Below are 25548 nucleotides of genomic sequence, written 5' to 3'. Positions count from 1 at the left end.
AAACTGGTTATCGCTGTAGGTCAGAGAGGTTCTGTTGACCACTCTGCAGGAGACTGAGCAGATGCTGGAACAAGGAATGTGTCTCATTTTGTGTCTTGATTTTGCTGTGTGTTCTGTAGAAATGTTTGACTGCTGTCACAGTGGGACTGTGACATTATCCTAGCAGATAGGTTGCGTTGCTTCACGCCGTAGGGATGCTTGCTCTGGAAGAAGTGGAAGCTGCTCTGCTGTCGCTTTGTTTCTGGCTCTTTGAGAAGAGGATAATCAGTGAAGGATTGCAATCTTTTTCTTGCAGTAATCCATGCTGAAGAGGCTCCATTCATACAGATGAACCAAGGGTTGAGGCAGCACTTTAAACCCAGATAGTCGGTCGGCTAACTGCCCAGCAGGATGCCATCAACCAGCCGAGCGGGCAGCCTGAAGGACCCAGAAATTGCAGAGCTCTTCTTCAAAGAAGATCCAGAAAAGCTCTTCACAGATCTCCGAGAGATTGGCCATGGAAGCTTCGGAGCAGTTTATTTTGTAAGTAGCTCTGTGACTTGTGAATTACAGCTCTGTCTCTTTTTACCTTTAAATTGTGGACGTAGACTTTTTTGAACATACTGAGGAAAAGAAACTACTGTGAATCTTTTTATATGCTGTTTGGGGCAGAGATGTTTTCTTGTGTGACTGTACAGTCTCAGTCTGTTCAGACTCGCGGTATCTGTAAGGTGTTTGCATACAAACTGAAAAGAAAAACTGGAAATGTGGCCCTGGCCCTTGCTTTTAGGTGCATCGTTATGCTGTGAGCAGGGATTTATCTACAAATTAAAACATGGACTTCTGCTCCATCAATTCTGACTGGCAATGCAGTTCTCTTGGTCTGATTGTCTCCTTATCATCTCTTGTCACTGAGTGAAATTGAGTTCTCTCTCCCTTTGTTCATACCCCCAGGCTCCCTTAAAGCCATTCTTTCTGTTTGACACCTGAATGTTGATGCTTTTGTTGTCGTTTGTCCTGTCACATCCTTCCCTACTGCAGGCAAGAATCCCAGTATTCATCTGCATAAAACTTAACTTGACGTGAACGTCTGGACAGCAGAATTTTTCCCAGGCTGCTTGTATAATTCAACCGGAGGTGGGGTGTCTCACGGTAATCTCGTTTGCAGGTTCCTGTATGTTAACCAAAGTGCATACTGTGAGACCTTCATTAAAAAAACATTTTCCTCAGAAAACCTTTTCACATTTATAATTATAGGAGGTGTGGCCAAACCTGCCAATTTTCCTTCAGAAAGCCATTTGTGTCAGTATTTTATGAGATGCCTATTCATTGTTAATAATTGCAGCAGACCATGTTGGGAACTTTCCAGCACAAATTTAATGCAGCACAGATGAACTAATTAGGAAAAGCTTCTTAATTTTGTTCCCTGCTTAAAACTATGAGCTGCCCCTGTCTGGGAACAGATCTGGGGGAGGAAGTGTTTTCTAACGAAATGGTGCTCACCTGCGGCCTCTACTTCATGTCACTTTGGTTAAAGAGTGGATATAAAAGGAGGGAACTGAGAAATCTGTCTTCCTGCTATGAAAATATTATTGAAGAAATACTGTTGTGGAAATATTATTGAAGTTTTTGAGGAGCACTGTCTTACAGAGGCGTGCATGAGCCACGTGGGTCTGGAAAGCCAGCGTACAGCTAGAGGTAACCTGCGAGCTGTGTGCTAACAGCGCTGCCAGACATCAGCAGGGAGCTGCCATCGTGGCATTCGTAGACTGCCTGAACTTTGTAGTTGTGGTAAGGGCTGATTGCCCGTTACCAGCTCCTCCTACAAAGAGATCGAAAGTAAGAGGTCATTAATCTAGGCCCTTCTTTCTCTTTTTCCCCCACCATTTTAGACTACCAGTTCATTACGGGTTGGTATTTATTCGCTAAAGAGTGCGATTACTTGATGGTGTTTGGATTGTGCCGCTCTGACAGAAAGTACGTCTAACTTGGCACTTCCAAAAAGACAAGTGCGAGTAGCGCATCTCACTGCTCCAACCCCTTTGGGGGCTTGCTTTTTTGTCAAGTAAGAGAGTTTCCAAAAAAGAACATACGCTGTTGCTATTTTTGTGTTACGAAGTTTTAACCTATAGGTTTTGTGTTGTATTATGGTATGTTTTTACTAGGAGCAGGTCTAAGACCTTGATTCTGAAACTGTTTCGTGTAATGTATGGGATACCTCAAAGAGAAGCCCAAAAGATGAGAAAGAGAGAGAAATTTAGTGTAAATTAAATAAGCATAAAGACCTAAGGTAGAGTAGTGTATGTCTTGGGTCCTTTATTCCCTTTTTTGTAAAGCTAGGGAAACAACTTCTCTTAAGTTTCTTTAAGAAGATTTTGATTCTGCTAATGCAAACAATTAAACTTTCTCTAATCAATGTACTATTGGATTGTGGTTGATAACTCCTTAAAAGCATATTACCAAAGCCGATGACATGCTCCACCTTTTCTTTGCTCGTGCTTTGGTTGTATCGCTGCTGAAGTTACTCTGGTCACCAGATGTTGATCCTTTGTATGGAGTTTTTGGAGCAAAGCAAAATATATGCACATAAATGCCTGCCGTAAAACAAGCCTCGTTCATTTGGGTTGTTTAAGTTAGCTGGCCTTGTAACATCTTCATGCCTTTCGTCTAGGAAACCTCTTTTTTCAATTATTCAAGACCACAACGAGACTAAAAAAGCAAACGAAACTCCATGACTCTAACATTCGTGGGGTGTCAGCTGTGATGGTTCTCCCTCAGCCCCGCTGTAGCAACGAGGGGCTGTCGGTGTTAGGTGAACACAATCAGGGCTTGCTTGCTTGGGTTCTCTAATACATAGCGCACACCCCCCCTCCCCAGTCTGCTTTCCTTGCATACAGCCTGGACCAAAAATGTTGATGGTAAATAGGTGTGGGAATAATTAACAAGTAGAAAAATCCATATAATCCTGAAATCTCCCCCTACCTGTTTTAAAATGCAGTTGAGTCTTTCATTGTTAGTTGTACCTACCTCTCTTTCCTTTTATTGGTGATTCTGAGAAGGGGTGATATATTATCTTGTGTGATAACTGGCTAAGAGTGTTTAGTCTTGTCCTCGTCTTTGTTTCTGTTACATCCTGCAATGGGAAAGCTTTTTGTTTTGTTTTTTTTTCTTTCATAATTGACATGAATTTTGCTGGTTCACCTCATGGTTTTAGTTTCTTAGAAACTGCAAGTCTGGCACGTCTGAATCATTTTGGTATTATCCTTACCCTACTCCCTGCTCTGCAGTGTAATAATAGCTTTCACTTGACACAAGAAACCTACTACATTGGAACGCTGCAGATGGAGCAGAAGAGTAACCCACTCTCTTTTGTTAGAGTTGTGTTCTTTCTGCTCTACTCTGGTATTTTGCTTGCCTGTTTTATTGCAGTTTTTCACTGATTTTGAATGTGTCAGAGATTGTCTTTAGGTAGTAAAGATCTAGGAGGTGGAATTTTATTCTTTGTTTTTCATCTCAAAAACCAAAAATAGTCATCCTCCCAGTCTTAGAGGTAGTGCAGTATCAGTGAGACGGTAGGAAGATTCCTCTCAAACAGAAAGAAAACTAAAAATAGTATTGGTTCAAGCTTATCATAACTGGTTGAAATAAAGACTGACAGGGAACCTTGGCAATCTCTTTTTAATGAATGGCAGAATTAAAACATGACTGAAAAACCTTTTTACAAAAGGCAGCATCCCATTACTTCATTAGTCCCTATTCTGATAGGCTGTGCTTGATAGTACAAATATATTAAAAATCAGCATTTTCATCCATCATCAGTGAATGCTGTGGTGCACATTATTTTGATTTACATCATTTGGCTTCGTATCCAAGTTGAGTATTCCTATCAGGAGACTCAGAGGACTTTTCCTCCACCACCCTCCCCTGCCGCTGAAATCCTTAACAGAGGAGAGGCTGGGGTCTTGTCTGGAGCCATCCTTCCTGCAAGGTGGAGCAACGCTACCTCTTCTCCTGCCGGGGTGAATGAGCCATTGCTTTGGTGCTAAATTGAACAAAACTTCTTGTCTAGCCTTGTCTTGATTTATTGCTGTCTAAGTCAGGAAGTCTGCCTTTGAAGTGTGAAAAAACATGTACATTTAGTGTGCAGTGTGAGTAATAATATTATTGGACTGAGAATTTCACTTGACGCCGGAAACCTACTACACTGGAACACTGCAGATGGAGCAGAAGAATAACCTGCTCTCTTTTGTTAGAGCTGTGTTCCTTCTGCTCTACTCTAGTATTTTGCTTGCCTGTTTTATTGCAGTTTTTCATTGATTTGAATGTTTCAGAGATTGTCTTTAGTTAGTAAAGATCTAGGAGGTGGAATTTTATTCTTCCTTTTTCATCTCAAAACCCAAAAATAGTCATCGACCCAATCTCAGAGGTGGTGTAGTATCAGTGAGACAGTAGCTCTTTCTGAATGGGAATCGGAAGATGGGCCACTTAGATTGCTGGCGTCTGTGTAATCTGCCTTCCTTCAAGACACAATAGGTAATTTGTGGGAGCACTGGGGAGAAAGCTGGTGGTGTCTGGAGCAGGTATCTCCTGTGCGTCCTGTGACATCTTTGCTTATGTTTGGAACAGAGCAAGGGGACTGAGCCGGGCATCTGTTTTGTCTGGAATGGACCTGGGCAGGGAAAATCCGTTCTACTTGAATCAGAGGTGCTTTTATAAGCAGTGATTTTTAGCTTAGAAGTGACGGTATTCAGCTCCTGCAGAGACTTGCTGAAGGTTGAGCATCGAAAATTGTTGTACCTTGTCTCACAAACAGGAGGTGATCTTTAACTTTGGAAGGAAATTTCTAATAGACATAGCAGTCACACCCCTTGGAAGATATTTTACCTTAACTCTGTAAAAGTTAAGTGATGGATAAAGATCTTTCATTTATTCAGTGTGGGTATATTTTGTTTACATCTTATGGGAAATCATGATCTGAAGACACTGATGCATCATGTTTTCATGTTACAGGCACGTGATGTGCGCACCAATGAAGTGGTGGCCATCAAGAAAATGTCGTATAGTGGGAAGCAGTCCAATGAGGTATGTAGAATATGTTGCGTATTAAATTTTGACCATTGCAAATACTTATTATATGGGATGATTTTAATTAGCCTGGGCTACAGCAAGAGGAATCTGTCCTATAACTGTAGAGGTGAATGATGGTACCGTGTAAAGAAAACTAATTTACTGTTCAGAGTGTTTTTCTGCCTGATCTGCTGCTGGAAAAGATGGATAGGACTCATTGTTTCCAGACACAAAGGGGTCTCTTATGGGATCACATAAATGTGTAGAAAGCAAAAAGAAAATTAAAAATGGTAGTTCTGTATGTTAGTATGTCTTGTTGCCCTTAAACATTGCCTTTTAATTACCTTTTAAAACAGTGCTGTTGCTTACTGGACAAAGGAATAATAGTAATGGATGCAGCAGTGAAAGATTCGGAGGGAATCTTGCTTGTACAAAGTAGTGAGGCAGAGTGCATCCTTCCCTGGAATGACTGTCCTGATGAAGAGCTAAAACAAAAGCAAAACAGCAATGAATGAATGAGTGTGAAAATCTGAACAGCAGCATAGTTACGGAAGAACTGCCAGAGCTGGGGATTAAGGCTTTGCAGAGAGGTCTGTAAAAATGGGCCTCTCAGATTTAAACGTCGTGTTTTCATGGCCACCCCAGAAGTGTGTTTTTTCCCTAGGATGCTTAACAGAGATAATTGATTTTATCCTTGGAATGTTTAAGTGCTAACTTAAGACTTAAGTCTTGAAAAGCCCAACATGACATGAACAGCTGATTTGGTATTATTTCTGGTAAACACCATCTATCAAATTGTGGCATGATTTTTCAACAGAAGTATTTATTGTAACCATGTTGTTCAAGACATTTATGGCTCCCTCCCTCCATTCTCTATATTCTGGCCTTAGAAGCAGTCTTGCTCTGATGAGTTTGACTAACAACTCGTTACTTTCTGTGCCTGCCTTTTGCGCTACAAGGAGCTGAACTATTTCTTCCTTTCTCTGTGTGTGCATGTATCTGTGTAGGAGGCAGAGGTGGCAGTGTCTCTCCAGCAGTCCTAAATTCTAGCTTCATAGTTAAATTTGCTATGTGTGTTTCTATTTAGTCACTGCGGTGACTTGTTTAACTGTGTACTGATGAAAGAATAATTTGTACTTACTACTTGTCCTACTGTTTTAATTACTATGAGCTATAAATACTCTATTCACATGAATGAAACAAACTGTGCATACTTCAGGAATAGCTTTTGTTTGTCTTCAATGCATATGTTTCTTTATTTTGAAGAAAGTAATAAGACCAGGATTAAAACACTTTCTATTTTACTTCTGTATTTATTTGTTTTGTTCATAAGTTTGCTAAAGTTATGATCTAGCCTATGTAAAGAAAATTGATTAAAGGCATTCTGGTATCATTTATATTTCCTTTGGTTTCATAATAAGATTTTCTCATTGGTGGGAACAATTACTTTCTAAAATAAGAACATATTTTATTCTAAAAATAAGTTTAAAACCTTTGAAATATGTAGTACTGTGCTTTTAATGTGATCTCAGAGCTTTTTTTTTTTTACGCAGGAAATTATGAATACATCTTGACTAATGTATCACCTCTCTCTTCCCAGTACAGAAGTTTAGTGTGGCGCTTTCTTGGTTTGACTTTTATTGCTTAGTACCTCAAAACCTTTGAGCCTAAAGTTAAAAGGCAACTAAGTCATTCTTGTACTGGAACGAGGGTGTCAGTGAGAGAGTTCATCTTAATAGAGTTGTGCTAAGGCCCCTCTCATGAAATTTGTGGTGTGGAGAAATGCTTAGTCAATAAGCTGCCTCGGTCATGGCTACCATGTTCCCTGGTTTGATTTGTTTTTCTAACCCTAAAATTCTTACTGGTGGGGATTTGGGTTTTGTACATGTTTTCCAAAGGATTTGGGTATATGTGGACCTCTGTCCATCTGTGAATCCTAGCCATACATGCGCCTGAGAAGGTGTGTGCTGAGAGATTAACAGGACCTGGAAAACAGCTTTTGAACCTTTTCATGTTGGGTGAGGTTTCTCTACTTCTGATTAACTTCAGAACCGATAACTCTTTCTCAAAAACATTTTCAGTGTCAACACTGTTGTGTTGACGTCTGCATACTTCAGTGGTTTCAGCTACTGCATTTGTTTTTGAAAATTGTCCAGAAGTTGTAGTTTTGCTGTTGCACTTACAAACTGCTGCCTTTCTTGCCTGAGGAGGTGTGGCTGTGCAGCAAATAGGAGGACTTGGTGATTTCCTCCGAGGGGAGTAATGGCAGTGTCCTGGCAGACATCGGAACATGACATTTTGGCCTCTTCTGTACTTTAAAGTTGCACTGGCAGAGTTCCCCTTATTATAAACCTGGATTTTGCTTTATGTGTTCATTCTTTTATTCCTGCAGAACCATTCCCTTATCTAGTAGGTAACTCATTTTAAATCAGACCTTGTAAAGACTAAACTAGTAATGGAGAAGCATCAAGAATGTAGTCAGATATTTGGCGGCTGATAAATGGAGCCTCATCTGGTGTAATATAGTTACTGGTAGGGATAAGTCTTTATGTCTACAATGAGACATTGAAGGACACTTATCATCCACATCTCTTTCAGGTTGGGATGTATGTTTGATTTGACAACAGAAGTGTCCTTTAAAAAAGGATTGCTGCTTTTTTTGAGGACTTGCTCAGATATTAAGTGTTTACCAGTATATCCTATGCATCCATACAAATAGGTAGTATTACATTGATGAGAGATCACTAGACCCTTCCCATACAGCCTTACGGATCAACAACTTATTTTGTAGTTCTGTTGAGGAGTTAAGCAGTGAACATCATGTTGTTGATGAAAACCTTATTTTGATTTGAAACCTTAAGATGGTTTTGCCTCTTAAAATAATTAAATGTCATGCTAACTTAACAACAATCAAAAAAAGGTAACAGTTTTATAAAGTCTTTCTATTCCTTTTATTTTCTACAGAAATGGCAGGATATTATTAAGGAAGTCAAGTTCCTCCAAAGAATAAAACACCCTAACAGTATAGAATACAAAGGCTGCTATTTGCGGGAGCATACAGCATGGGTAAGCATCTGCTGCACTCTGCACTTCTCTTGCCTTGGTTAAGGGTGCTTTAAAATATCTCCAGCTGGCTTTCAGGAGGCGCCTGAACACTTCCATTGCGCAGACTCAGATGAGAATAGCCAAGGACCTCACAGGTGATCAGCAAAACTGAATGTAGTTTTTTTGAAACAAGATTTAGGGAAATTTTCCCTTTCATTTGCGGAGTAAGGTGATTGTGCTGTTGTTCTGGTGTATTTAACTTGATGGACTGAGTATTTCAAATTAATAATAATGGAGGAGGGTGACGAGGGAACAAATTTATCCATCGCTTTTCTTGCTGTAAGGAAAGGTGAGAATTTCACTTGTGCTGCCTGGGAAGCAAGTATGGCAATGTTACTAGATACTTGCAGGTTGCTTAATGCATTTGGTGTGCCACTGAGTATTAATGGTTCAGTACTTTACAGATGGACTGAATATGTTCCAGAAGTAAGTGTTCAGTTGTACTTTAATGGAATAGGTTAGAAATCCTCCTGACAGTTCATTTAAAGTATATTTTGAGATGTTAGTATTTCTGTTATTTAAATAAATTCTTCTGTTGTATATTGTTTACTTTGGCTGTCGTTTTTGTGTGTGTTCAGGTGACAAAACCAACTAGCTGATTTTATCTCTAGCTGTCAGGTCCTAATTAATTTCATACATTTGATTTAAACAAACAAAAAAACCCCAAACCCCCAAACTAAATTTGATTTGAGTTTGTGTGCACAAAAATGTGGGTAGGAATAGATGTGATTGGCTATGCAGAGGAAGCATTTTGTCAAATGAAAAGTGTGATGTAGCACCTCTCATTGACAAAGTTTATGTAGTATGATATACTAAAGAAATCATATTGTTGAATTAATAGTTTGAATTGAAAGTAGTGTTCATGTGTTAGCGTCAATAAATCTGCAGGACAAAGTTTCCGTTCCTTTTTTTGAAACTTGACTGGGACAAAATCTTAAGTAAATCCCTAAATAGCCCTTTAATACTCTGATAAGCTTGTTAAGTGCAATTTAACGTTCCTGTTAAATACGTGCATAAAATAAGATATGTAATATAATACTTAACCGGTTATGAATGTGCTTTTGCCTTCCTTACAAGTTTTGTTACTTGGTACCTTACACAGGAAGGTTGTGCTAGTTCCATAGAGGTGTCCTTGTGGGAGGGATCAGTGTGACAGTGCTGGGATGGGGCTTATCTTACAGGCAATACTTGTTTTGTTACGGCAGTCTGCATTGTATGCACCAGTGATTATTTCTAGATTTCGCTGTAGAAATCTAGAAAACATACATGTACTATTAGTGATTTCTTTAACAACTATTTTGATTTCTTCCCATACAGCTTGTTATGGAATATTGTTTAGGATCAGCATCAGACTTACTAGAAGGTATGTCATGCATGTTTGTTTGATTGAAAGTCAGAAGTATAGTACAGAAGTAGGAGATGTCAGCATCACAGAATTGTCCTGCAGTATATAGTTTTGTTTGGGGACAGAGTGTGTGTGAGCAGTTAGAGTTTTTCAAATTCTTGCATGGCTGTAATGGTTTTTCTGTAGAATATCGTCTCTCCTATGATCCTAGTTTCTCCTTGCTTCATATTATTTTAAAGTTGTCGGTCAGCTATTTATTGTCTTCTGAATAGGTTCTCCTGTCATGACAGTTCAAGATTTATTTCTGAAAACCCTTGCTCTTGATCCTGATGCTTACTAACAACTGTAGGCCTGTTGACTAAAATAGCACTGCAGCAGTATTAGGGTTTTTGTTAAATGGTCGTTTTTCTATCAGGCTTCTTGAAGTGAACTTTCTTGGAAGATACATGTGGCCAGTAAGTTGGTCATCTCCTTTCCTTGCCAGAGGCATTTCAGGACAAGCCTGAGCTGCCGGAGAGTCATCTGTATTGCTACAGTTTGTTTATTCATGTGTGAATTGTTGTAAAGTTCTAGAGTTTGGAATTTAGTTTCAGGAAAATTTAATATTGAGTCTCAATTAGATATTTGGGAGAATGGTCACAACTGTCAGGAACGTAGTTTATGATTGCGAAGTAGTCTCTTTTTGATAGTAAATAGCTGCCATTTGACAGTTAGAAGATGACCTCTGATTCTAGCATGTACTCAACACTGAACTGTTTTTGCATTTGCTTTTCATGCTGAACCTAGTCAAAATGAACTTTTAGTATTTTCTCTGTGTTTACATTGTTAACAGTACTCACTTGCATGCTGCAGACTGCATTGTTTTCTTTAATATTGAATTTCAAATAAATTCTTTCCTCAAGTTCATAAAAAGCCATTGCAAGAAGTGGAAATAGCAGCAATTACCCATGGTGCTCTCCAGGGATTAGCATACTTGCATTCTCACAATATGATCCATAGGTAAGTGGTTATACATTTGCTGTCTCACACACTTATAGGTAACTTATTTTTTTGATTGTATCCCCTTCATCCCAAATTTCATATTGGTAAGCAGACATTTTCTTTTCACAGTATCCATATGCTCCCAAACTAGTGATTTATAGTAGTCAAATACTAGCAAGCTATGTGTCTCCATATGAATTGTCTCTTATAGTTGGTGTTTATAATTTCTGCAGAATTGCTTTGAATCTGCTAAGCTTTTCAATACTTGATACGATGCTGATTGTTCCCTGAAGCAGTGAGTAGCAAGGCAGGCTGAGGTCACCTAAACAGCTTGTAGCAACTGCAAGGCAAAGATTGCTGGGGCAGGGAGGGAGCGCTAATACTTGAAAAATTAGCTTTACTTGAACACACGTGTTGAGAAGCACACAGTAATGTTGGATGCAAATATTCTTTGTGTTTGAAGTACCTGCTGCATTTTAGTAGGATGAAGAATTTGAATAGTTACATTATTAGGACTTTCTGAAAAACATTTATAAAGGACATAGTTGATACAGAAGGTTTTGCTGACTGTATCTGAAGCTTATCTAGGTATGCCTTTTTAAGTTGATTTTTAAGACAAACTAGATTCTAAGATCAAGGGCCATGTTAAGCTATTAACCTAAAGGTTAAAGATTTTGTGTTTGGAGGAAATGAGGCTTGAGCATGTGAATACTGGAGTGTTTCGTAGTCAGTCCTATAGAAGGTTTTCTTTTATTGAGAGGAATAATACTGACATTCATATTCTATAACCAGAGATATCAAAGCAGGAAACATCCTGCTGACAGAGCCAGGACAGGTGAAACTTGCTGACTTTGGGTCTGCTTCCATAGCATCTCCTGCCAACTCATTTGTGGGGACGCCATATTGGTAAGCCAAGAGTTTTACGCATTTCTGGCTCTGTGAAGTAAAAGGATCATTTATTTGGTATTTAATATACTTGGGCTTTATTGGAGCTCGCTTTGTAATCTTCGCTTGTGGTAGTGATAAAATGTACTTTGCAAAAAAAGATTAAATAATACTTAGGCTCTGACTTCAAGAAATTGTGAATCCTTGTATTTTTCATTCACAGAAAGTAATAAAAAATTTTGTTGTTCTACTTACCCTGACATTAAGTGGCAGAGGTGGGATTGAATCATCTGTAATATATTTTAATCACTCCCCTCAGTGGTTTTAACAATTCATATATTCTCACCACGTCTGGTTGTTGAAATAACTGAAGTGTTTTTTCTTTCATAGGAAAGGCCAGGTTCATTGAACAAAACCCTTTGCAGATCCCTTGTATGCTTTTGATCTCTTACACCTAATCTGTGGTGTTTACACAACTGCATGCTATAATTATTTCACCAGAGTTGGTGAGCCAGCTAAACTATTGGAAATGTGGGAGGGTGAGAAGGTGGTGATACTCATAAATGGAGAGCTGGACAAAGCACAGGAGAACATCGCGCAGCCTCTGCATAGGCTTGTACTAGCGTGGGTGCTTGGTCTTTGTTCCCAGTATCCCATCTTCATGCCTGATACCTTGGGGAATAATTTGCTTACGGTAGCTGAAATCAGTGAAACAGTCTATTTCATTGAAACACTGATGATGAGAACATGTTCCATTGCCCAGAATTTTATGAGCACTGATTTCCTATTTTAGGATGGCCCCAGAAGTGATTTTAGCCATGGATGAAGGGCAGTATGATGGCAAAGTAGATGTTTGGTCTCTTGGAATTACCTGTATTGAGTTAGGTAAGTTATTTTCTTTGAAAAAATTATAAAATGGTGTTATTTAATACCTAGAACTTACTCAGCTGAATTACAGTGCAGAAGATCTATGCTTCCTTCCTTGTTCTGGTTTCTCTGAGACTTACACTTTAGAGAAAGGAGCTAAATGTGCTCTCTAGAATTCAAGACCAACTCTCCAGTTTGATGTTTATTGAACTGGTGTTTTCATTACCCAAAGAAAAAGAGGTATATAGACAAAGAAAATAGTCAAGCTATATCACTGAAGGTGTTCACGTTCTGTGGGAGAGGCAGTTAACTTCTGAACTGAAAAACAGTCTATTTGCTGAGCAGCTCTAGAAATGAGCAATTAAAAGTGCCAGTCTAAAAGTATATTTAATGGTATAAATTGATATTGTTTGCATGAAAATGTAAGATATATTAACAAGGTCTGCAAAAATGATGTTTGGGATAAGTGGGCAACTTCAAAGCTATATTCAGTGTATGTTGTCACTTGTGAAGAGATTCGGCTGGAAAATCTTTTTTTAAAAAAGAAAAAGATATGGAATAATCCAGTTTTGAAGTGGTAACCTATAAGCCAAAACCAAAAGAGTTGATGGCATTGCCATTAGAACAAACCCCTTAAAGCAGAACGTCAGTTCAAAAGGGCTATGTTAGTATGGCATTCTATTTAAATTTAACCTACGGTGTTTTCTTGAAACAAAAAATACACTCACTGAAGCACAATGCTGTGCACAGCGCTACTCAGATTTTAGTCAGGATCCAGCTCTGTAGAAGCACTTAGCTGTAAGTTTTTCTTGGGATGGTGAGGTTTAGTGCTGCTTGTTGCACCTGAGGCTGTCCTGCCATCCTTGTCAGATCTCATTGCTCGTACTCCAAACCGACCTCGGTGGAGGAGCAGCCTGTCCGGGCAGCGAGAGCTCTCAGGAACACACTAATCCATGTGAACTGCACAGTTTAGCTAAAAATGCTGTCTGGCATTCCAAACTGTCAACTTCACTTTCTTCTAGGACGTGAAATAGATTCTTTCTTCTGAGCAGAGATTTTTTTTTTTTGGTTGCCAATATAAAGCAAGTTGAAGGGGTGTGACTGTCATGACAGAATCCTGCTCCGAGTGGAGTAAGGAGACTTGGCTGGCTGCCGAGCTGTAGGAATGCAGTGAGCTCATGGCTACCACACCCCCGGGTGCCTTCCTGCACGCTGCCTTTTTGCAATATGAAGCGTTAGGCTTCGTCTACAGCTTCTAGCGTGGTGGGAGGTGAGAGTAGGTCAGGACGGTGGAGCGTTGTAGGCTGGGTTGGTGTGGTTCTCTCATTTGCCTTGGTTTGAATAAGCATGGGAAGAAGGCAAAAAATGAGACATCTAGTCTTCTCAAACTATTACTTAGTCTTAGAGATAGCCCTCATTGAGGGCTCAGTTTCGGTGTTTCCTGAAGTTTTCTATTTTATTCAGGTGAGGTAAGAGAAAGAAAAGCTAGGGAGAACAGTCAGTTAATATAATTCAAGGTGTCAGTTACAATAGTTTAATGGATAATCAGTCTAATCCTAGATAGCAGCAACTGGTTATCTGACAGATTAGAGAAGGTAAAGTGCTACATATGAGGAAAGGCTTAACTCCTCAATTTACCTGTTCTAAGGAATTTGTAGGGCTTAGTCCATCCTCTTGATAGCGATGAGTTAACTGGGATCTCTGATACATAGGTCACTGCTACTATTCAAGTCAAAATTGAAAAGCAGCATTAAAAAATTAGGGTTATTTTTTCTTTTTTTTTTCCCCAGGAAGGAAAGTTTTCTGTTGCGTTTTCACTAGTGTAGGAACGTCCCCGTGGCCTGACCAGCTTCATTGGAATGTTTATGGCAAGGCTGAGCTTTATAGGTTTACCCCATAAACATTCTGATGAAGCTTCAATTTTGTTGTTACAGTGAGATCATCTCCTTCCTCATTAAGCTTTCATGCTGTGTCAGTCTATAAGAGTAACACAAGCTTGAAAGAGAGAGAAGAGCCAAAGAGAATGCAACTCTCAAAATAGTATAAAGAGTTGGCCTGTTACTGACTTCCTGCCCATGTGCTTAGTCAGTTAAGTGTGTTTTGGTGGTTCTTTTAAGCAGCTTTTTCTTCATCACTGCTGTCCTGCTAGAATTAAATATTTGTTAGCTTTTTTGCAACTGTAGCTTAAAACAAAAAAAGGGGGGTGGGGGGGGGTATGAAACCAAGAATGCTTAGTGGCTAAACACCAGTATAGAGCTTACTGTTAACTTACTCCTATTTTAGTACATTAAAATGAGTCAGAGAACTCAACTATGATAAACCACGTAATTTAAAAGCTTGAGAGGACAAGGCATTTGATCTTCAAAGTGCTTTCATCTTCTGCAATGGTATAGGACATATGCCAACATATCTGTCTGATTGCAGGGTAGGGTTGGTTTGGGGTTCCGTGTTCAGGCAATAGTGATTCTGCTGATGTGGTTTTCTTTTTAAAGATATGTAAACTAAAAAAAGGCAAAAACATGAGACTATCTCCCTATATAAAAAATTATTTTCTTTTGTGTGTAGCGGAAAGGAAGCCTCCTTTGTTTAATATGAACGCAATGAGTGCCTTATATCACATAGCGCAGAATGAATCCCCTACACTACAGTCTAATGAATGGTGAGTATTACTAAAGGAGGAATGTTGTAGGGAATTGCTGTAAATGGAGTGCTTTGTCATGCTGAGTTCTTGAAATGGCTGGATTCCTGTTGGGAGGATGTGAGCTGGAAGGTTCTTATTAGGTTCATGATACATTTTATATACAAAATTGACCAATTACTAAATATGCATTTAGAATCTAGAATGTGGTAGAAGCAGGACATGCTGCTGGAAGAGCATAAGATCCTGTAAAAAATTCAGTTCATGGGTCAGTAAACATTTGAAGCTCCCAGGCTAGCCAAAAATGTGGTTTTTAGTGTTTTTAATCACAAACCACACTGTCAATTCCTAAATCTTCTTTTGTTGAAATATTGCTTTGCAAGATGAAGACACTGCTTGTGTGCAGCAAGTGTCTGTTGCATAAACTTCAGAAGAAAAAAGGACAGTAGTAGCATTTTGTGCCTCCCAGTCTCAGCAACTGTCTTTTGAAAAGAGCAAACACAGTAAACTACTTTCAAAAGTTAAAAACTTCCTAATTACGTTTTTTCTGAGCCATAGTCCTAGGCCTCTACAAAGTACATTGTGCCATATTTTTATAAATTTTTTTCTACTTTTGAGAGTTTCTGGTTCGGCTATTTCACACCCTGGTCCTTGACAAAACATTCAACTCATTTTATGCATTTTTCTGAGCCAAAAATGCAATAATTTACTGAAAAATGTCAGTAGCAAAAACCCCCATTACGTGATATGAAGGGGGCAGCGGTGGGGGAGGAAAGAAATAGAACCTGTACAACTGACGTGCTGCTGTTTTCAGGGTATAACCCTGCCCTTCTGAAAATTGTGTTCGGAGAAAGAAAGGGCAAAGTACAGAATTTTAGCTTATGAGGGAGAGATGTTACTAAACAAGTCATGACCTTAAGTCTTGCTTGTGACAGATTGCACAATAGTGTAGAAGTTGTGTCTGAGGGGCGAAAGGTGTTTCAGGAACTGTGTGTTAACACAGTTTGCAGGTGAAATGCCTGCGCACAGAGGTGGAATGGGGCGGGGGCTCTCATTAGACCTTGACGAGTTTGTGCAATATAGAAGCTGACAGAGTTGATGCTCACACTGAGATATGGAGGTGTCCGCCTTTATACGGAACTTCCCTTCCTCTTGAGTTGTCCCGTATTTTTGCATTCTTGGGCTGAAACATTTTGCCTGGAAACTGAGGTTGAAGGGATCTACCTACTAACAGCAGTGGGCTTTGCCTTGACTGGTGGTATTGGTGGCTGTAGTACGAAGTACTGGGGCTGTGTGCTTCCTCCCCACTCTTTCTACTAGCAGTGCCCAAATATGAATGTCTTGATTCTTTAATGAGCTTTGAAATTAAACTGGGTAGCTAACTCAGATGTTTGTTTGGTTTTTTTCACTTCCTTGCCACAGGTCTGATTATTTTCGAAACTTCGTAGATTCTTGCCTCCAGAAAATTCCTCAAGACAGGCCTACATCAGAGGAGCTTCTGAAGGTTGGCTTGCTTCTCCTTTTTGTTTTCCACATGATATTAAAAAAGGGCCATGCCCTGGGACACTCTTCTGTCTCGCCTGCCGTACCAGGTTATGGTTAAGGATGCTCTTTCTACCGTTATCCCTTAACACTTTTGAGCTGAGGGTGCCGGGGAGCGTACCGAGCTGGCGCTCCTAGCTTTACTGCCCATTTGCAGTGTCTCGGGCAGTTCCCCGGGTGACTCTCCAAGCCAGTCTTGTTCTCATCCTAAAAAGGACACCCCAGCAAGTGACACTGGATGACCATCAATTTGTCAGGAGTTCCAGTTTCTTAAGCTCAGTCTATCCTTCCAGAGATTATAATGAATCATGACAGAGCTGCCGTGCATTAGTTAACAAATACCTTTCATCACTTCCCTCTTTATTCTATGCTATATATAAACCCCTAAAGGCTTTTTATCCTCTCCCATCACCTATGTGCTTTACACGTAGAACTGATATTTGCTGTTCTGATAGTATCCCTGGGCGAAGAGGGCAGAGGAAAGCAGTTTTTCTTTCCCATACTTTTCCTTGAAGTGAATAAGCCTCAGCCATCTGCAGGTTTTCTCCTGCTTTATTTCTTAGCCTTTTTTTTTTTCTTCATTTGTGTTCCTGTATGCTGCAGATACTTGATTTTCCTTGCTCTAGTCTAGAAGCAATGCCAATGTGGTAGATTGTTGCAAAAAGCTGACGTGTTCCTAAGTGAACGCAACTCACGTAGAATTTAGGTGTTAGAGCTGCTTTATTTTAAGTGTGACTTTAATGGATTTCCTTGGTGGCATCAGGTGGCATTCAGAATTTTGCGAACTCGTCATTCTCTTTACAGTGCTCGTGACGTTGTTTTGGGGGATCTTTTTCCTGGCCATGTTTGTGCTAAACAGCGATTTTCCAAAATTTTGCATTACTGGGAAATGGATGCTATCTATGTTTTATCATCACCCTTTTGCATGTTTTTACTTGGATGGTTCTGAGGGCTTTTGCCTTTTTAAAAACTATGTATTCAGAAAGTAAACACAATTATCCAGTAAGAGTTTCAGCGTGGGTGTGTAGTCCTGCCATTTCAGAATTCTGCAGATTGGTTTTATTTTGAGCAATGCACTGCAATTAAAGAGAACATTGATGGAAATTAAACGTTTGGGAATGTATTCCTTGCATATCTATAGTCTGAAACAGCTGCATGCCACTTTACAGAGACAGGTAGGGAATGTGACATGTTGGAAATGGCAATGCGGTTCTCCTAAGGAACAAAATGAAACTAGCGGTGGTATTAATAATGACTCACGCTTGCACAGCACATTTCATCTGGAGACTGCAAAAGCTGCTTCTGACATACATAGACAGGACTTGTTTTACCTATTGGTAAAATGTAGCTACCTTTGCAGTGAATTGCAGTGAACGTTTCTAAAAAAAGAGCATAACATGGCTAGCTGTTCTAGGCTGGGCTTGAAGGTTCACAGCCTATTTTATGACTCAGAGCTGTATGCTGAATATTTGATTCTCGAGCTTTTCTAAACAAGGAAAAAGGTTTTATAGTGAGAGTTAGCTGATGAGTTAATTAACATTTGGTTAGAGATACTTAAACAGTCTAACACCTTTCGCATTTATATGCTATTTGTTGCTCTTCCGCCTTTAAACCACAAGTAGATAACGTCTCTAAATACCCCAACATCCAAAGAAGTCTAGGTTTAAACTGAGCCCATTTTCATGGTATGTGAAATACCATTTCTAGTTATTTCACATCTTTACTTCTTGGTGGATGTCTCCCATCAGAAAGCAGTCATTCCAAAATCTATCTGGACCATGAAGTCTAAAAGTAGTGCCAATGTAAGCTGTGACGGTATTCTCCTCCTGTGCAGGGAAGAGGGCTAACAAACCCAACTAGAGCTCATAATTTTGAACTCACAAGTATGTGCACTGGAGACATAAGAGGTCACTCACCTATTTGTGTGTTCTACAGCACATGTTTGTTCTTCGGGAGCGGCCTGAAACAGTGTTAATAGACTTGATTCAGAGAACAAAGGATGCAGTGAGAGAACTGGACAACCTGCAGTATCGTAAAATGAAGAAGCTCCTCTTCCAGGAGGCGCACAATGGCCCTGCAGTTGAAACGCAGGAGGAGGAGGAGGTGAGAGAAACTTTGGATTTCATCACTGAACCAGAGAATGATGCTGTCATTTAAATAACCACAACTCAGATATTGCTAAAATGAACGGAGGCTGTTACACACCTGACTGTAAACTCCGTCTTCCTCTCTGTACTTGGAATAAAGCTACCTCAAGGCACGAGCAAGGACAAACAGGGTAGATGCCTAGTGCCAGCAAGAAGCTGTGCCATGTGTTCATGCTTGAGCAGTTAGCTTCCAGTTCTGTAAATCCTAACTTTCTTTGTCTGTTTGTAAGGCTGCATGAGGACTCTTTCAGCAACGGCAGTTAACCTCTATTTTGACCATATGTACAAGGCCCTTGAGAGTCCTCTAGTTTTGTCTGGAGAATGGCATTCTAAGACATAGAAATTTGTACTTGGTTTAAAAAAAAAAAAGTCATCAAGGAAATTAATTTGTCTTTTTTTGGGTTTCATGCTGCAATCACCATGCAGAAGTTGAAACTCTCTGGATTGCTGTTCTCTCATGTACAGAAGGGAACTGTGTGAGGTGCAGGGTCCCAGCTGAGCGTATGTATGATGCTGGTGTCAGAACAGATTCTGGTGACAGCGCTGTTTCTGATACGTGATAGAATTCAGCTTGCTAACAGGCTCACTGTTGAAAAGAATCTGACATCAGCCAGTTAATCTTGACAAGGTTGATTCTTTCTCGCCCCAGCATCCCACAAGAGAAGTGTTTCATGGCAATGCCTGGAGGGTGGGAACTGCCATGACGTGGCAGGTAGATGCCTTTAGAAAGGAATAGAATGAACATTTCATTTGGTAATTTCCATAGATACAACTGTGATGGATTTGGGTTTTCTTAATAATTCCTTTCTCCTAGGAACAAGATCATGGTGTTGGCAGGACAGGAACAGTGAATAGTGTCGGAAGTAATCAGTCCATTCCTAGTATGTCTATCAGTGCCAGTAGCCAAAGCAGTAGTGTTAACAGTCTTCCAGATGCCTCGGATGATAAGAGCGAGCTGGATATGATGGAGGGGGACCACACCGTGATGTCAAATAGCTCTGTTATTCATTTAAAGCCGGTAAGCATTGGATTTTTACTGGATAACTTTGAAGGTGTAAAATGGAAGAGGCTTTGGCTGGTATGATGACAAAAAGTTGAGTGCTTCCTATCCTAAATCATTGTCTGCAGGTTCTAATATTGTGTTCCAGTGTGCACTGGAAACTTTGGAAGATTGCTGTAAAAATTGTTTATTTCTGTTGATTCACTGAAAATTATTGTACTAATTGCATTGTTTCAAAACCGGTTTGCTTTACCATGAGGAGTTGGAATGGTAGCTTGTGAATAGGTTTATTTAGTTGATCCCCTTAACTTGCAGAGCACTGCTTCATGGGGCAAAAGGATGTGAGAGTTTCCCCTTTTTAGTTAGTGAATTCTTAAATATAAGACCCTCAGTAGGGATTGAAATCTGTTCCTGAAGCACCCAGCTTCCCAGCATTTGGTTCAAATATTCGGTTAACGAACAAAGACGCACAGAAAAAGAAACGCAGCACTCTGGTCATGGCAAGCTGTGAAACCACTTCCCCTGCTTTACCCCTGCACGATGAAGGATAAGCTGGGGAGCGTCCCTCTGAACCACGCTGCTCTTGCTATGGAGGGCTTATCACTCCTTTTCTCAAACCAGTAACGTTTCCCTAGCTAATGATAGGTGTGGTTAGAATGTTTTGTTCTGCCCAGATATGCAACAAAGATGCAGGTATTTCCTCGGGGAGTTAATTAGTATATCATATCTAACTACTAATCGCTCTGTGATGAATGACAAACTCAAAATAAGAATGTAGAATACACCATGACAAATTTTAAAATGTGCTTTGAGGTATTTCTGTAGTGGGTGTAATAAAAATCTTCTCTGTCTTGCAGGGTTACAAAGATGATGTTTTTTTCTTTCAGACTTGATATAATCTACTTTGTAGCTTTTACGTTTTGTTGAAGTAAACAGTTTAACTCAGTTTTCAGTTTTCCATTTATTTTTCTCATTTTCAGCTTTAATTAGTAGTTTTCCTCCTAGTAATAAAAATGTGCAATGAGATTTCCAAAAGCAAGGATCCTATATCAGAGCTGTTGTTGCAGTATATTCTTTCATCCAGTATGTTGGTAGCAGGGTCTTTCAGGGCTACTGAATGTAAAATGTTTTTTCTTCCTTTTGAACCAGACCAAAATAAAAATCTTTAGTAACACAATTTCTCTTTGTACTCTAATGTTAATATTTGCTGATAAGGAGGAAGAAAACTACAGAGAGGAATCAGATCCTCGAACAAGGGCATCAGAACCCCAGTCTCCTCCCCAAGTCTCTCGCCACAAGTCTCATTATCGCAACCGAGAGCACTTTGCTACTATACGCACAGCATCACTGGTATGTTAATGTTTTTATTTTGAGGAAGTTGTATAGGGAGGGATGCCTTTGAACACAGGGCTACGAAACTACTTAGAGCTGTTAGGATTTCATCAGAATATGAGCTATCCTTGTTGACTGAGATATTATCACTGAAATAGTTTAATGTAAGTTAATAAAAGCTTAAATGTGACACCTGGGCAAATGTAATCTGTGTATATTAGATATTTTCAAAACCAATATGCCTAGCAGAACGCAGGAAACTTTATAATAATAAGCTGTCTTTTATTTTCATATGCATATTATGTATATTTGTGTGTGTATGTGTGTATATATGCACACTCATTGCAGTGGGCTAAAAAGACATTATTTAGTACCGGCTTTATAACAATTGTACAGTTTTTCTGCTGGAGCCCATCTGAGTTTATCGTCTACAGCAGAATTCAGTTTTTAATCTGCTCTGCTGCCATTAGGATGTGTGCTTTTCTTTGCAACAGAATCATATTTCTTTAATAAATAGTTTTCTTTTGTGTTTGAAGGCTGCCGAAAAGCAGATTGAGGAACATCAACTTACCTTGACCTGATGTGGTTACTTCCTAGGTGACAAGGCAAATGCAGGAACATGAACAAGACTCTGAACTCCGAGAGCAGATGTCTGGCTATAAACGTATGAGACGGCAACACCAGAAGCAACTGATGGCATTAGAGAATAAACTGAAGGCAGAGATGGACGAGCATCGCCTCAGGTTGGACAAAGATCTTGAAACACAGCGTAACAATTTTGCTGCAGAAATGGAAAAGCTCATTAAAAAGCACCAAGCAGCCATGGAAAAAGAGGTAGGAGATTACGGTTTAGCAGACCAGTCTATATTTGTTAATTACATTGAACTGTCCACTTCCCCTCACTGATGGAGAGATGACATTGTAGTCTCTTACATGTCTGTTTTCAGGAGCCAAGCAAATTGCTAATTAGAAAAAGGCTAATACATCACCTCCTTACAGGGGTATATGTAACTAGAGGAAAGGTATGTCCTTCATCACAGTGTGTTATACTAAATGTTAGCATACTGACCCCAGAAAAAATACTGTAAGGGTTTTCCTTTCTTTTGCCATGTATATACTGTCAGTCAGTGACTGCTATCAAGTGTTATGGAGGCAGATTAGCCTGCAGAGAAATGTGCTAGCTATGCTTAAATGTTCACCCTCTAGCTGCTTATGGATATGGGGGTTTTTATGCTTTTAAATAATTGATAATGAAGTGGTGCTGCCTACAACGATTATTATTGATTCTTTGTTCATCTTGGATCTCTCGGTGGAGGGTTAAGGATACAGTTTATCATAAGGTGTTGACTTTGTTAGGCAAGACTAGCTGAACAATAGGCATGAGGAAATGAGGCGCTGAAAAAGGACTCCCGCTGGGTGCGTTGATGGGGGGGGGATGAGAAGAGAGTGAGGGTAAGCTGAGACTTGCACTTATTCACAGTCATGGTGAGTATCGTGGTGACTGGTATTGTGGTACCATGAGTTCCGGGTCGTGGGGCTGAAATGGAACGTGAGCTATAATCCATCGGGACTCAAACTGATCTGCTGCTGGATTTGCTGTAGGCTAAAGTGATGGCCAATGAAGAAAAGAAGTTTCAACAGCATATTCAGGCCCAACAGAAAAAAGAATTGAACAGTTTCCTGGAGTCCCAGAAGAGAGAATATAAACTCCGTAAAGAGCAGCTGAAAGAGGTAACTCATCTATAATGAGAAAGGTGAATATAGTACAGTGCACGATACAGTGCGAGAGTGGTGAACATTCAGAAATCAAAGTGCCACTATGCGCAAGAGATCTTTCGCTGGATTGCAGCATGTTCTGCATTTCATGAGCAGAGTCCCGTACGTACTGTATCTGTTTCATATCTTCGACCTCAGAGTAAGAGGGTTTATTTCTATATTGGCACCTATAGGTTTATCTTGTGAAAGTACAGAATTCTCCATTGTGTAATACTACTTTTGAACGAGAAACATGCAAATTCGGCAATCCTAAGGAATGAAAAAAGGTAGTTCAAGAAAGGTCATGAGCATTTTTCTCATACCTTGTTGCGGCAGATGTTGACCATTGCACTACAGCAGTTGGTGAATTTTCTTATCACTTAAATCATATTTCTGTAGCATCAGCAAGAAAACAGAGCAGTAAAGATGACCTATGGATTTTTTTTAAAGGAAAATATCTGTAAAACACTATATAATTTTAATGGAGAACGTAATAGTTTAATATAGGGAAAATCATGACCTTTGTGAAATGCAGAGAAACTGTAGAATCAAAATTCCTTATTCTTTGTGTGGAGTGACTGAAACCATAAGCACTATAAATAATTTTTTTGAAAGAACCATTTAGTGCTCAACCATGTGAGGCAACTTTGGAACTTGCTCCAAAGGGGAATATTCCCAAACATAGACATTTCCCAGGAGAAAAAAAGGCTAAAGAAAGCAGCAGAGCCAAGAAAGATCTAACAAAAACTATAGTAGCGTGGGCTCTTTATAATAACATAGAATCTTTTTCTAGGTGGGCAGTAGATCACAGAGCACCAATAAACACTGATGAAATACAGAGGAGTTCTGTCTCATTCTTAAGTTGAAATGTATCACAACGAGTCTAGTTACTGTATGGGCATCTCTGGTATGCAGCTCAAGCAAGCAGAGTCTTTTGCCAAAGATGCTTGAAGCTACGTATTGAATTTAATACAGATGTGGAAACTGTGGCCTTAGGTTTCACCCGTGAGCTTCTTTATATCGTTTTTGTAAGTTATGGCATCTCAGTGAATGGCTCTGCTTTGATCTGTACTTACAAAATGTGTATGTGTTCTGATCAGGCAAGACACAAAGATTTTCTGATGTGCTTCATGTGGCTGGAGTTTTATTTGAACAACAAGATGACGCTTTCCTTCTCCTCTCAATCCTTTGGGACCCTGTAAGAATGTTTGTCAGGCAGCATGGCAGGACCTCCAAGTGTCTTTGTTTTCAGTGGCAAACCATCGTTTTTACATCTTAAGCTAATATATATGTCTGGAAACTGTGGACATGAACCAGCATTTTGGCCAGTTAAAATGGTCAATGCCAAAAGAAGTTGCAGTTAAATTTGCTCCACTGTGAATTGTCTCCTGATGTTCCCTTAGATATGTGATAGGATGCATATTACAGAGGCTGGGATGGTAGCAGCCATGAGAAGACAAGATGGAACGGCCTTGAAATGTAGTTTATTAGGCAGGTCAGTCCAGTTGTTCAGGGCCAAGGAGCTTAATGTGACTATTCCACAATTAATTACCTTGCTGTTACCAGGAGCTGAATGAAAACCAGAGCACTCCAAAGAAGGAGAAGCAGGAGTGGCTCTCCAAGCAGAAGGAGAACATCCAGCATTTCCAGGCAGAGGAAGAAGCCAATTTACTGAGGCGTCAGAGGCAGTACTTGGAGCTGGAGTGTCGCCGCTTTAAGAGACGGATGCTCCTTGGCCGCCATAACCTGGAGCAGGACCTGGTTCGGGAGGTAAGAGAATAGGCAGAAATGAGACCTGGAACCACCTGTGTGAAACATATCTCACAGGAGCACCTGCAATCCAACTCCGATCTCACTGAAGTGTTAATTACCACATCTAAAGTTTTTTGGTAAATAACGGTTCGATATGTTTTGCAACGCCATTTGGTGGTTCCTGTGGCGCGTAGGGTATCATGTGGAATCAAATGTTCAGATTGGTGTCCTATTGTGGGAGAATTGTTAGATCCAAAAAGTAGAGAGACGCAACAGTTACAGTCCTTTCCAGAAAATGCTTACTGTGAATCCTGTTGAGCACCTAGAGCAGGAAGAAGAAAAGTGAAATGAGGAAGGAAAAATTACCAGTGGCAGCGCTGTTTGCTTCTGATAAGATGTAGAAACTCTGTGCTCTGTCCTAAAATGCCTTGGAAGGAGAGAAATGCCCTTGTGAACAAAGTAAAATGTCACACTGTGAACGGAAATCGAAGTTAGTACAAAGAATCTAATAATTCCCTCTGTCCTCCTGTTAGGAGTTAAACAAAAGGCAGACGCAGAAGGACCTGGAGCACGCCATGCTGCTGCGTCAGCACGAGTCCATGCAGGAGCTGGAGTTCCGCCATCTCAGTACCATCCAGAAGATGCGCTGTGAGCTGATCCGACTCCAGCACCAGACTGAGCTCACCAACCAGCTGGAATACAACAAGCGCCGGGAGCGGGAGCTGAGGCGTAAGCACGTCATGGAGGTCCGACAGCAGCCCAAGAGCCTGAAGGTACTAAGTGATGTAGGAGCTCTGGGCGCGAGCTGCTGCTGGTGGTGCAAAAGTGGTACATTGCAGCTCAGTTCTCATTTGCAGTGTATGCAGGTCCAAGGTATTTTGAAGCTCGTTAATTTGAAGAGGTGTCTCATTCTGTAATGAATACCTTTTTTAAAAAGTGTCGTATTTGTCAAGTTGCGTAACTACCAGGGTGCAACTGCAGCCCTACAACCTACGTATGAACCATAGCAATGGTGATCAGGGTTGCAGTTTATTGTGGGCAGGCCATAACAGCACTGTTCCCTCATTTTATTTTAAAAGCTATTGTTCTCAGCAATGTGCCTTCCTTTTTGTGGTAGTTTGAAATGCATTTAATCTTTGCGGTGCCCTTCCCC

The 25548-nt window shown here is 40.1% G+C and overlaps 1 protein-coding gene across 3 annotated transcripts in view; it reads left to right on the top strand.

Moving 5' to 3' along the window:
* The first annotated feature begins 294 nt into the window (after positions 1–294).
* TAOK1 (TAO kinase 1) overlaps positions 295–25548 on the top strand; it is a 34524-nt gene continuing 9270 nt past the window's right edge. The window contains exons 1-16 of one of the 3 annotated variants that reach the window (XM_010296251.1): positions 295–522; positions 4990–5061; positions 8011–8112; positions 9469–9514; positions 10399–10495; positions 11270–11383; positions 12156–12247; positions 14795–14888; positions 16290–16371; positions 18345–18512; positions 19371–19574; positions 20772–20906; positions 21486–21722; positions 22491–22619; positions 24210–24413; positions 24929–25168. In XM_010296251.1, coding sequence (XP_010294553.1) covers positions 391–522; positions 4990–5061; positions 8011–8112; positions 9469–9514; positions 10399–10495; positions 11270–11383; positions 12156–12247; positions 14795–14888; positions 16290–16371; positions 18345–18512; positions 19371–19574; positions 20772–20906; positions 21486–21722; positions 22491–22619; positions 24210–24413; positions 24929–25168 — 2148 coding nt within the window. In that variant the 5' untranslated portion in view covers positions 295–390. The remainder of the gene's footprint in view (positions 523–4989; positions 5062–8010; positions 8113–9468; positions 9515–10398; positions 10496–11269; positions 11384–12155; positions 12248–14794; positions 14889–16289; positions 16372–18344; positions 18513–19370; positions 19575–20771; positions 20907–21485; positions 21723–22490; positions 22620–24209; positions 24414–24928; positions 25169–25548) is intronic. The other 2 variants (XM_010296252.1, XM_010296253.1) reach the window with 2 other exon arrangements.

Source organism: Phaethon lepturus, unplaced genomic scaffold (assembly GCF_000687285.1).
Source record: "Phaethon lepturus isolate BGI_N335 unplaced genomic scaffold, ASM68728v1 scaffold12751, whole genome shotgun sequence".
NCBI lineage: Eukaryota > Metazoa > Chordata > Aves > Phaethontiformes > Phaethontidae > Phaethon > Phaethon lepturus.
The sequence above is the reverse complement of the archived record's forward strand: the minus strand, read 5'-3'. Positions and strand labels throughout refer to the sequence as shown.